Below are 12,550 nucleotides of genomic sequence, written 5' to 3' on the forward strand. Positions count from 1 at the left end.
GAGAAAATATATATGTATATCTGCCTAAGTTTTCTCAAGTTGATTGCTGCACGCTATACTCTTGATTGTATCATAGTGCAACCAGATTAAGATCACATTGTCAAGTCGTGCACTATGGCCGCTGAAGGCAAGACAGAGACGCAGTATGAGCATAAGAACACAGGCAATCTCTTTTCTTATGGCTCTACTGTAAAGTTAGATGCTCCCAAGTTGGAAGACAGATATTGGGATAAGCTTGGTCGTCCTTCCGCTATACCCCTAGGAAAAGGTGTTGCATCTGAGCAGGGCAAGAATTCATTACAGTCTCCTATTGGATCTATCCAAGCAGCTTCATCAGTAGTAGAGGGGTCTTTACCTTCTTCCAATCCTGAGACTGTGACTGTGAATATCAACAACTCAGAGTATGAGGAGTTCTTAGCACACAGATCTACTCAATCGTCAGCCTCTATAGTTATGATAGACAGTGCTATGTCTGTTGATACTGCTCCACATGATACAGGTACTACTTGGATTATTGATTCAAAAGCATCGAGACACTTTTGTAGTAGGCCTTGTATGTTTATCGTGCTACACTCATTACCTCAGACACGTCATGTGAGACATGCAGATGGTGGTAGATGGTCTCCTATTACGGGTTATGGAGATATTAAGATTTTTCAGTCTATGACAATTCCTAATGTGTTATATGCTCCTAAGTTTTGCACCAATCTTCTTTTATCAGTTGGACAATTGATTAATGATTTACATTGTTGTGTTACATTTGACTCTGGTGTATGTTCATTTCAGGACTTGCAAATTGGGAAGACGATTGGTGAAGGCTAAGAGAAAGGGGGCATCTACTTTCCGTCTGATTCTGTGGGTATTGCAATTGTCTCGACTTCTTCATTGTCCTCCTCCTTCCAGTGGCATCTCAGACTTGGTCATCCATCTGTCTCCAAGCTCCGTCACATACTTCCTCATCTATCAGTTCCAGAGTCATTCCAGTGTGAGGCCTGTCAACTTGGCAAGCACACCCGTAGCAGTTATTCATCGAGTCTTAGTCCGTCCAGTTGTGGACTATTTGATCTTCTTCACGTTGATGTGTGGGGTCCTCGCAGAGTTGCTAGTAGGTCTAGATTTTGTTATTTCCTTGTCATTGTTGATGATTATTCTCGAGTCACTTGGGTTTTTCTTTTGAAAGAAAGGTCTGAGGTCATATGTACACTCAAGAACCTTATTATTGAAATAAAGACCCAGTTTGGTATTCTTGTTAAAAGTGTTCGCATTGATAATGCTCTTGAGTTCAAGGCATCTACCTTAATGAAATTTTACTCATGGCATTTCTCCTCAATTTACTTGTCCTCACACCTCTCAGCAAAATGGAGTAGCTGAGCGGAAACATCGCCAACTTTTAAATGTGGCACGCTCCCTAATGCTTCATACTAATCTACCTGCATATTTTTTGGGAGATGTCATCCTCACTGTCTGTTACTTGACCAACTGTTTACCCTCATCCTCCATTGACAACAAGGTTCCCATTAAACTTGTGCACCCACAACGATCCTTGTTTCCAGTAGCTCCCAAAGTATTTGGTTGCACATGCTTCGTTCACATACTTGGACTCACACGTGATAAATTAGGTGCCCAAGCCATTAAGTGTGTCTTTATTGGCTATTCCAGAAATCATAAAGGTTACAAATGCTTTGACCACTCAAAAAGAGTATATCAGTGCGGATGTGACATTCTTTAAGTCTCAGCCTTATTATAGTTCCTCACCTACCTCACCTGAGCTGCCATTGTCATCTGACCCACTACCTATTCCTCATATTTCTTTGGAGTCATTTCCTTACGAGTCTCCTTCTAGGCTGTGTCACCAGGGTGCGGCAGAAATGGACCCGCACCCGCGTGACGTGGGTGCTGATTCGGGTGTGGGTGCAACCTAGATTCGCACCCAAACCGCACCGTAAAAAGAGAGGGCAGCGGTATGGAGAGGGAGAGAGTGTGGGAAAGAGACACGAATTGGGGGAAAGGGAGCGGGAGAGCAAGGTTGAGGGGGGATGAACGCCAAAGGAAGAGAGGGTAAGTGAGGATGGGAGGAAGAGAGGTGAGGACGGGAGGAAGAGAGGGCTCGAGCGAGGGGGAAACAGTTGGGAGAGGGAGGAAGAGCAGGGCTGTTCATGAGCGAGTTCGAGCCGAGCTTGGCCAGCTCGAGCTCGACTCGACTAAAATTACTCGAGCTCGAACTCGACTCAAGCTCGAGTCAAGCTTCTTACAGCAAGCTCGAGCTCGACTCGATTAACCCGATTTAGCTCGACAACTTGTTTACCATTTAAGCTCATTTAACTTTAGCTCGTTTAGCTCGAGCTCGACTCGCGTAACAGCAAAACAGAGTAACAGCAAAACAGAGATGAAAAAAAATCACACGACAATAACAGCAAAACAAAGATGAAAAACAGAGATGAAAACACCAAAAACAACATTACATGTAAAAACAGAGATGTAATCAGTCCACATTACATGTAAAAACAACACACGAAAACGAGAAGAACAAATTTACTATCAATAACAACAAAATAGAAAACACCACAAGATTCAAAGCAATAAACCAAAAAAAAAAAACGAGGGAGAAGATAAACCCTAACCGAGGAGTCTGGGACAAAGGTCGCGCGTCACTGACCATGCAAACGAGACCCAGGTGCTTGAAGAAGGGGGAAATCACCGACCACGCAAAGGAGACCCAGGCGCTTGAAGAAGGGGGAAAATCACCGACCACGCAAGCGAGACCCAGGCGCTTGAAGAAGGGGGAAAAAAATGAAAACCCAACAGAAGAAGAACCGATTCAAGAAGAAGAAGAAGAAGAAGAAGAAGAAAACCTATCGCCCGCCGCCCTGCCGGCTGCTGCGCTTCGCGGCTTCACCCCATCGGCCTTCCCCTTCTAGATGGAACATGGTCGAATCACAAGGGCGCTTCTCTCGTGACCTCGTCTGGTCTGGTGGTCGACGGAAACGGAAGAGGGAAGACATTTTGCGGTCGATGGAAGAGGAGAAATCGAGAATAGAGAGAAAGGCTTTCGACGTTTCGTTTTTACTTTTAACCTTAAACCGGTGAACCGGTTTCATGAACCGGTTTGTACGAGTCGAGTCAAGTTTATACGAGTCGAGTTCATGCAACTCGAACTCGATTAGTTAAACGAGTCGACTCGTCAACTCAAGCTCGACTCGTTTAACAAAATGAGCAGCTCGTTTAAACTAACGAGTCGAGTTCGAGTAACTCGACTCGTTGTGCACCCCTAAGGAAGAGAGGTGAGGACGGGAGGAAGAGAGGTGAGGACGGGAGGAAGAGCTAGTTACCCAAATCGCCGCCGTGCTGCACCGCTGCCGCCGCCACTTCTCCTTCCTTCTTCTTCTCTGTGTTGATGCTCACCTGCGGAATGAGAGATTGAGAGGGCAACAAAGAGGGAGATAGAGAGGAAGACGAGGAAGAGGAAGAGGAAGAGGAAGATAAGGAAGGGGAACCCGTCGGGCTTCCTCTTCGAGCGATAGAGTTCGGGTCCGAATTTGGATTCTGATCCAATTCAACTTACCCAAAACCAAAATAGTTATAGGAATACCCTTCGTGAACAACGGACTAACGGAGCGCTTCGACCCCTCCCTCCGACCCCGAACCTAACCTCCTTATTAAGAAAGAAAGGAAGGGGAAAATTGAAATTTTGATTTTGATATTTAATAATTTTGTGATTTAGAAATAATTTTGTCATATATATTATCATTTAATTATTATTATAAATTAATAATAATAATAATAAATAGTCTTCCCGCACCACCGCACCTAAAATTTTTAAGATGTGCCGTACCGGCACCTGCATCCCGCACCTTGGTGACATAGCTTCTAGGGATTCTCCCGTTGTAGTGTCCAAGTTTCGTGATCATCCGCTGGTCTACACACGTCCACAGGACCCTTCTCATGATCCTTCCCCAACCGCTTCTCAGGAGGTAAGTACATCTGAAGAGAGTATACCTTGTCCATCTGATCTCTGTCAGGACTTACCTATTGCTCTTCGCAAAGACAAGTGACAATGTACTCTGCATCTTATATCTCATTTTGTTTATACTGACAATGTTGGTAAAAGTATGCAACAGTTTATTCAAGCTCTGGCGGCTCATGCAGTTCCTACTTGTCACCAACAGGCCATATTAGATACCCAATGAAGACAAGCTATGCAAGATGAGATGGATGAATTAGTTTAGCGAGACACTTGGGAACTTATTGATCCACCTCCTGGTTGTGACATTGTTAGCTCCAAGTGGGTATTCATAGTGAAATATAATTCTGATGGTTCTATGGAAAGATACAAAGTTCAGTTGGTTGCTAAGGGCTACACGTAGACTCACGGGGTTGATTTCTTCGAAACTTTTTCTCCTGTTGCTCGGTTGGGGACCATTCGTCTTATCATCTCTGTGGTTGTACACCATGACTGGCCTATGTATCAGCTTGATGTCAAAAATGCTATGTTGTACGGTGATCTTAATGAGACTGTCTATATGCAACAACCACCAAGGTTTGAACGACAGGAGAAGTGTGGAAAAGTGCGCAAACTGAAGAAAGCTATTTATGGACTCAAGCAGAGTCCTCGTGCGTGGTTTCACAAAGTTCTCTGAGGTAGTCTCAAAGTGTGGCTTTGCGAGATCCCCTTTTGATCATTCTCTGTTTATCAAGAAGAATTCCAGGGGTATGACCGTTCTAATAGTTTATGTTGATGATATTATCCTGACAGGTGACTTCGATCAAGAAATTTCTGATACAAAGTTGTTCCTTCAAAAACACTTTGTGACGAAAGATCTTGGTCAACTACGATATTTCTTGGGAATAGAGATGGCTCGCAACAAGGTGTAGTTCTCTCTCAACAAAAGTATGTTCTGGATTTATTGCAAGACACTGGGATGCTAGGAGCTAAACCGGCCAATCTACCTGTGAATCCACGCATACATCTTCATGATGACCAATCAGAATTAGTGGATTCTCGATCATATAGGTCTCTTATTGGAAAACTCCTCTATGTTATTGTGACCAGACTAGACATTAGCTTTGCAGTGGAGAAACTAAGTCAATTTATGGAAAGACCCAGGAATGTTCATTGGGATGTTGCTTTAATGGTGGTCAAATATCTGAAATCATCTCCTGGCAAAGGACTTTTATACACAAAAGGCAAGACCCTGGAAGTGGAAGCCTATAGTGATGCTGACTATGTTGGCTCAATCGAAGACAGGAAATCTACCACATGATTTTGTGTATTTGTGGGAGGCAACCTTATATCCTGGAGAAGCAAAAAGCAAGGTGTGGTGTCAAGATCTAGTGTAGAATCTGAATACAGAGCTATGGTTCAAACTGTCGCTGAAATGACTTGGGCTAAATCCATGCTATCTAGCCTAAGTGTGTCGATTCTGCTTCCCATGAAGATGTACTGTGACAATCGAGCAGCCACATACATTGCGAATAATCCAGTTTTTCATGAGAGAACTAAACATATTAAAGTGGACTGTCATTACATTCGGTATCCCGTTCAAGGAGGAACCATAACCACTCATGTATCATCAGAAGATCAAGCTGCAGATGTCTTCACTAAAGCTCTTCCTATTGGTGACCATTTTAGATGTTGTGACAAGCTGAGCATGATTAATATGTATGCTCCAGCTTGAGGGGGAGTGTTGAATTAGAAGAGTGTATGTTTCTAGGTGGTTCTTTGCAATATTTAATAGTTATGAGGTGTCTTTAAACATTCCTCTATTTTTTGTTGATGTACTTTGTAAATCTTTCTTCAACCCTAATCTCTTTATTACGGAGATTAGGGTTAATGAATGAAGTAACGTTTCTCTCTCTAAGGCTGCTGGCTGATACAAAGCTCACATCTGAAATCTAAATAACCTACATTTAGCATTTTACCCACTTAAATTCGATAAGAGAAATGCAGTTAAGAACTTAAATGAAAATCCTTCAAATTTGAGTGTGTTTTGTTTCATCTATAAAATTTTGGGCTCCTTTTCATAAGCTTTTAAAAAGGGGCAGAACTATTGCCAACGTCCCATGGCACAAAGTGCATAATGGAATGCAGCTCTTACAGAACAAAAGGAGTGCACCATGGAATTAAGATCAGCACCTGCATACAGCGAAGAATAGTCTCTGGAAGGCAACAGCGACGGCAGAGGCCTCGGACAATGTAAGGAGCTGGAGTTCTAGAAGAACCCATATCATCTGTATACCAAGCATCAAGCTGCGAAATTTCTAACGTTACTTTGGCTTGAAATCGAGGGAGTTCACCTATGGAGAACAAAAGATCAAATTAACGGTTCATCAGCATTGCAGAATCATCACATTCCGCAAAAACTCACAGATAGAAAGCTATACAAAGGTACCTTTAAATCCTGCAGCTATGACCTCAGCTAAAAGGCCACCATCATTTGCTTTATGCTGCTTCAACCCATCCCTATCAGCTGCCAGGCATCGAATTACAGCTTCAAAACAGCTCTGGTCCTTTGATGAGGGAGCAACATCAACCTAATCATGAAGATAAAAAAGCAACAGTTTAAGAGAAACAAGTTGCAGACTGCACTAGAACCATTTTATTAACCTTGAGATCTGATAAATATGTATAATGTATGATTCACTGAAACACAAGTTTCTACTGTGAATATGAGTCAATCACCATTTCTTACTATTGAATATGACTTTGACAAGCTTTCAAATTTTCATATATAGAGCATTTTGTACAAGTTGACATAACTATGTTTACAGCCAATAGACATCTCCAAAGGAATGGATCTCTCTCCCAAAAAAAATTATCTACAACATGGAAAATAGGTTCTGGAAATGTGGATCATTTAGCTATCAAATTTGGAATCTCGTTTTCATCAAGGAAGCTTCAGCTTCAGGTGCCATACCACAGTAAGCCTGGAAACTGGAAAGCAGGATGGCCAAGCACCTATTGAGAAGTCGGTTAAGGTCAACCTTGTAACTTGTATGCCTTCTCACAACCATCAGTTAAAAGGAAGTGGAAACTATATAGCTGGAAGTACCTATAATGAGATTCCAATGCTGCATGCCCGTGTGACAAATTTCAGGAGGTTGCTTTACCAAGCTTTTTTAATCCCCAGATAAAGATTGTACTCCCATAAGTATCGTGTAAGAACAACCAGATGTAGAGCACTTAGATGTGCAGCCCATGACCATGACATTTAGCCCTATCCAATAAACAGCTTCTCAGGAAAGCAATTCAATTCTCCATAGAAGATCAGTTCAAAGTTTAAACCCTCCACCTAATTCGTAATCAACAAATTTTACAGAACATTCAGTTGTCATGCTCTTATTACAATAAGAACATTCAGTTGTCATGCTCTTATTACAAAATTAAATGATTCTTTTTAGGCAATTCATTTAGTCCAGAACCAGTCATAATGTCCTCAAGTTCTTTTAAGTTGTAATATACTGAAGCCTGCAACTCTTGCATATAAATACTTTGTCATGTTGTTGATATTCTTCCTCAATTTCAATTGTCAGACCACTGCCAATGTAGAATGCTTTTCCTAGGATGACAAGGAACCGTTCAAACTGCTTGACAATCTGCCACAAGAGACGTAATCCCAGCTTATTGCTGGATAGATAACGTTGACAATTAATCCTCTTGAATCCTTGATAATACAGCACTACCATTTAAATATTCAAATGTCTTGCCAGAAGCAGGACCTATCAAATCACCCATTGGTAGATAATCCATCTCAATGGAAATTGCAGATATCATGTCAGAGACACAGAAGTACTCTTTCTTCAAAAGAAGCCATTCTTCACTAGAGATGCCAGTACCCATGGCATTAATCTATTACAACCAAACGTCTGACATGAGTGCACACAAGGGTCAATACTATTTAAACCTTATGCACAAAACACACACATGAAGGCCCATATAATACATCAGGATCTCTTTAAACAAATTTCCCAAAGAGAACAATGATTGGACAAAAAGACAAAACCTAAAAGAAATCATGCCAACTAATCATGCATGCATTAGAGAAAGTCTCCATGTACTTGCATCAATGAACAAAATAACATTACAATTTCCTCATGCTAAAGCAGAAGAACTGCACCATACCTGCAGCTGGCGTTCCAATGCAATGTCTTCACTAACAGAAGAATATAAAGCACTCATCAATGTAGTGCAAAGAGTAGGATCTGGTGACACCGACTCTCCTGTTGGTAGACAAAGCATCAAAGTTGCATGTAACTCAAGAAACATGCAATCAGAAGGATCATTATAAGCAGTTGAACCTTCAACGAACCAAGGTGCTTCTCTCTCTGCAATGCGAACATAGTATCATGAATAAGTTGCAACGTCTAATCTACAGAAATAAAAATGCACTTGCACAGAAAGGAGATATAAACCAATATCAAATGCAAAGCCTTAGCAAGCCCAAGCTAGGACAACCCAAAAGAACCAAATGCACACACATATACACACACACAAACAGATTATGTAAGACACCAAAAAAGTTACAAAGTCTGCCTATCTTACCCAGTTGAGACAAGTCAAATCCTCAACTTGCAGGTTTTAAGTATTGCCCTTTTGAAGAATCACCTTTTGTTGCAAAAGGGGAAAACTATCAACATTTTTCATGCAATTATGCCAAGCTTTGGAAAATACTTTAATAACAGCAGTTCACTGTCCATTAGGAGTAAGTCATGTTAAGCTTGCCGTTGGAAAATTAGTGTAAATACAGATAGGATTATTAGGCTTATTGCAAGCAGGAACCAGGATCCAGAAATACTTACTTAGCAGAAGACCCAGTGATGTATCAAGCATCTCTCTAGCGGCAATATGTGCTTTTTCTCTTTCTTCTTCAGCAAGTTCATGAGGAGGAACAACTGCATTCTCCAGCTCTATTTTGAGCCAACGCCGGTAAGTAGCATCACAGGAGTAGAATTCTTGCTGAGAGAAAATAACAGTTTTAATTATTCCGCAAGACATATTCAAACTGCAAATCATGGTCACCAATTCTATTAGCAACTCTTAGGGTCCTTAACAGGAAGCTTCGATTGAAAAGTGAATGCGCTTTTTCCCAGGATAATCATCAGTTTTTAAATATACATCCTCAAAAAGGTTTACTTTCTTTACAACCTCATAAACAATAGGTACTTTTTCAACACTTTCTCCAGCTGGAAATTCCAAAAAAGTATTGTATTCCCTCTTTATTAGTTTCACAAGATAGAAGACAACATTATGATCATGTCTCAACATTTCATAACCAAGATCAAATACAATAAATTGCGTGACAGGACACCATGAAACAATTAGTAAACTAGTAAACTTTTCATATACCAGCTAATACCCACCCAATCTTTGAATTCAACCATGTCCTCAGAAATGTCATCCTCTTCCTCCATAAATAAACTATCTATAGGCTGTTGTAAAGGCTCAGCTAAGAAGCTTAGCAGCAAATGTGCTCCTGCAGGCAGTTCAGGAGTTCTCCGCATGGATATCAGAGCAAACTCTCTAAACAGCATGTTGCTGAAACAGCACAAGATTGCAAATTCAGAAAAAGGATGGAAAGCACGCCTATATGCCAATCAAACGAAAGCATGTAGACAAGACTTCACTTGTGTGTCACTTTGTGTTTCAAAAATAACATTCACGTGCGGTAGTACTCACTTCTGTAAAGAAAGTACAAATCATGAATGGTCTATGAAACTTGACATCTTTAGTGTAGATTTTAAATGTAAAACGGAAATAATAAAATAATTATTGTACCTATGTGCCAACGCCAGTTTGAGAAGTTTTGCTTTGATCTCTTCACAACCATTGATTGTCGACGGTGGAGTAAAACAAAGCCATTGGACAACCATAGCCTTCCTAATGGTTTGTAGTTGATGTTGCTCCATTGCATTGTGTGAATTTTCATCACTTTTATTACAAATGATTTGGCGAGACCTAGATAAAACCCTGTACAAAGACCACTATATTGAGCATGCATGACAGAAAATTCAAAGATTTCATAACATGCGGAAATGGTTCATATATATATAACCTTTCAAGAATATCCCCAAAGCAGCCTTTGGAAGCATCCGTGGATAAGAAAGGCAAGTACTCCATCGCAGACCGGAAGATCTTGTACTTGACATGAACACTGTTTACAACCATACAAAAAAATCAGGCAAAATATACCTACTAACCACATTTATTTGACAACCTGACACAATGGTTAGAGGGTTAGCTCCAATCCTCACGGCAAACTACAATCTAAATGACAAGTAAGCAGGCAAATTAAAGGAACGCAAGAAAGCATGGAAACAAGGGAAGGAAACAATGAAGGAAAACCAAGAAATGAATAAGAAATTAGGGTTTCATTAATCAACTTCTCTCCAAATGAACCACACGTCCATCTTAAATAGGCTTTCCTAAACATATTGGATCTCAGATCCACTATCCAAATAAAAGTTCAAGCTCTACTTAATAATCCAAAACAGATAAGGAACCACATAAATAAACCAAGTAAATGGATCCAATATGGATCCAGCCTAAATATAATATTAAATGAATTTCTCCTGCATCACACTGCAATACAAATATTTAAAAATCAACTGATACGCAACAGGTGAACAACAAAATATTTTGCAACAGATACTCACATATAAGCTCTACATATGGACATGTACCATCAATCATACGAAGGGAAATTATAAGCATTCAGAATCTTCAGATAGATCATATTGTAAAATAGTACCATTTAACTAGCAACAAGAAAGAACAAGAAATTATAAAATCACCTGGCCATCAATCTTATTTCCATTATATGTACAAAAAGGTCAACACAAAGATGAGGAGCAAGTTGAGATGCATAAACTCCAACAAGTTCCTCATGGTTCTGAGAAAATAAATATACAGCATACCTGCAATCACATTTGACCACAACAATAAACAGATCAATTTCACGAATAAGAATCAACTATCAGAAACAGTAACAAGGAAAATTTTGAAAAAAGACAGTAAGACACGAAACACAAAATAAGGACTCAAATGAACACAGCTATATACAGGACACAGACTGTACTATTCATAAAGGAACAGGCAAAATAATTGTAAAATTGACCCACCAGTTCATTTTACTTGTATTAATCGTAGTCTGATAGGAGGGGATATGCCTCAGGTGCATGTGACATTAGAGGCCAGCGGATCTGGATATGGATCCAACAGGATCAGACCAGTTTATAATGGTCATGTTCTTCATTTTAATTTCAATAAACCAAAGAGCGTCAAGACCCTTTTAAATTATTTATTGTGATATTAAGATCCTGCCCCATAATGCTCCTTTTATAGAATTTGATATTATGTTATTTTTATAGATAAATATTCAAGTCATACTTCGATACTTTTCATGAAACGCAAGTGTGAAGTTTCTAAATTATTTGTTCTTTCCATGCCATAGTCCAAAATCAATTTCCCTTTAATATTATACATTTCCAATGTCATGCAGGGAGAAACTACTTCTTGCAAGGACTCTCATTAAACATTTCAACTAGTGAGGCTTAATGTCACAAAGTGCCTTCCACACATTCACCCAAAACAAAATAGTGTTGCTGAAAAGAAACATCACCATATTAATGAGGATGCCTTGAGTAGGTTACATGATAGTCACATTCACATTGGCCTAAGGACAAAAAGTTTTTTATTCAACAGCAGATATGGTGCTTTTGGGAAATCAATCCCCTTATTTTACCTTTTTCAGTGTTCATCCTTATTACAATGACTTGAAAGTTTTTGGTTTGTAGTATATGTGCATGTTGAACATTCCCCTACAAAATACAGCCACACGCAGCAGATTTGTAGGATATGCTAACGATTACAAGTATGCAAGTACGCTGTGAGTGAAAATATCACATTAATAACTAAATTGTGTTAACTAAGTGGATGTGCTGATTCATGAGTCATGTTAATTTGGATATATATATATATATATATATATATATATATATATATATATATATGTGTGTGTGTGTGTGTGTGTGTGTGTGTGTGTTCAATCCTGTCATATTGTAGGCAACTTGATCACTATAATGGATGATGTTCACATGGTGGGATGTGAGACTTCACGCCAACAAGCAACTCATGCACACTAAATCTTGATGAAAGCCAGTCTTCACTTAGAAACAGGGAGATTTCATTATGTATTAGGGTTTTAATCCCTGCTCAGCTTTATACAACCAATAAGTGGGGTGGGTTAGGCTCTCTAATTACCTTCGACCCGTGTACTGGGTCCATTTACCGACCCACTAACCAACTCCCTAAGACTTCGTAACTTCACTCTGACTCAACTAAAGCAAACGACTCTGCTCAGAACAGATGCCTAACATGGGCACTAGTTTTTTGAGATAGACTTACATGGGCATCATTACTTGTCAAGGCTTGAGCTTACACTCTCAGTCAAGGATATCTTGTTTCTTAAAATAGGCATAAGTCCATTAGTATAAATATAATCTAAACTAGGTTAGCTGGAGATGGCAAACATGTTCTCACGGCCATTGAGGCAAT

General features: G+C 39.8%; 2 protein-coding genes across 4 annotated transcripts in view; one reads left to right on the top strand and one right to left on the bottom strand.

Moving 5' to 3' along the window:
- Window positions 1-12,550, bottom strand: part of LOC116264385 (nuclear pore complex protein NUP107) — a 34,510-nt gene that overhangs the window by 3,955 nt on the left and 18,005 nt on the right. For all 3 annotated transcript variants that reach the window (XR_004174833.2, XR_004174832.2, XM_031644554.2), the window contains exons 15-22: window positions 10,789-10,911; window positions 10,050-10,148; window positions 9,773-9,964; window positions 9,358-9,532; window positions 8,797-8,953; window positions 8,120-8,322; window positions 6,390-6,531; window positions 6,134-6,294 (exon numbers count right to left, since the gene is read on the bottom strand). Coding sequence is in view for 1 of the 3 variants with exons in the window: in XM_031644554.2 (XP_031500414.1) it covers window positions 6,134-6,294; window positions 6,390-6,531; window positions 8,120-8,322; window positions 8,797-8,953; window positions 9,358-9,532; window positions 9,773-9,964; window positions 10,050-10,148; window positions 10,789-10,911 (1,252 nt within the window). In the remaining 2 variants the exon portion in view is untranslated. The remainder of the gene's footprint in view (window positions 1-6,133; window positions 6,295-6,389; window positions 6,532-8,119; window positions 8,323-8,796; window positions 8,954-9,357; window positions 9,533-9,772; window positions 9,965-10,049; window positions 10,149-10,788; window positions 10,912-12,550) is intronic.
- On the top strand, window positions 27-896 carry LOC116264386 (uncharacterized). The gene is made up of 2 exons (XM_031644555.2): window positions 27-499; window positions 787-896. The coding sequence occupies exons 1-2, from the start codon at window positions 115-117 to the stop codon at window positions 813-815; spliced, it is 414 nt and encodes a 137-aa protein (XP_031500415.1). The 5' UTR covers window positions 27-114; the 3' UTR covers window positions 816-896.

Source organism: Nymphaea colorata, chromosome 11 (assembly GCF_008831285.2).
Source record: "Nymphaea colorata isolate Beijing-Zhang1983 chromosome 11, ASM883128v2, whole genome shotgun sequence".
NCBI lineage: Eukaryota > Viridiplantae > Streptophyta > Magnoliopsida > Nymphaeales > Nymphaeaceae > Nymphaea > Nymphaea colorata.

What these genes read in the sequence shown, in the direction of transcription:
- LOC116264386 (XM_031644555.2), top strand. Translation starts at nt 115, where the DNA reads ATGGCCGCTGAAGGCAAGACAGAGACGCAGTATGAGCATAAGAACACA. An exon ending in TACTGCTCCACATGATACAG is followed by an intron (nt 500 to 786) that starts GTACTACTTGGA and finishes TGTTCATTTCAG; the next exon opens with GACTTGCAAATTGGGAAGAC.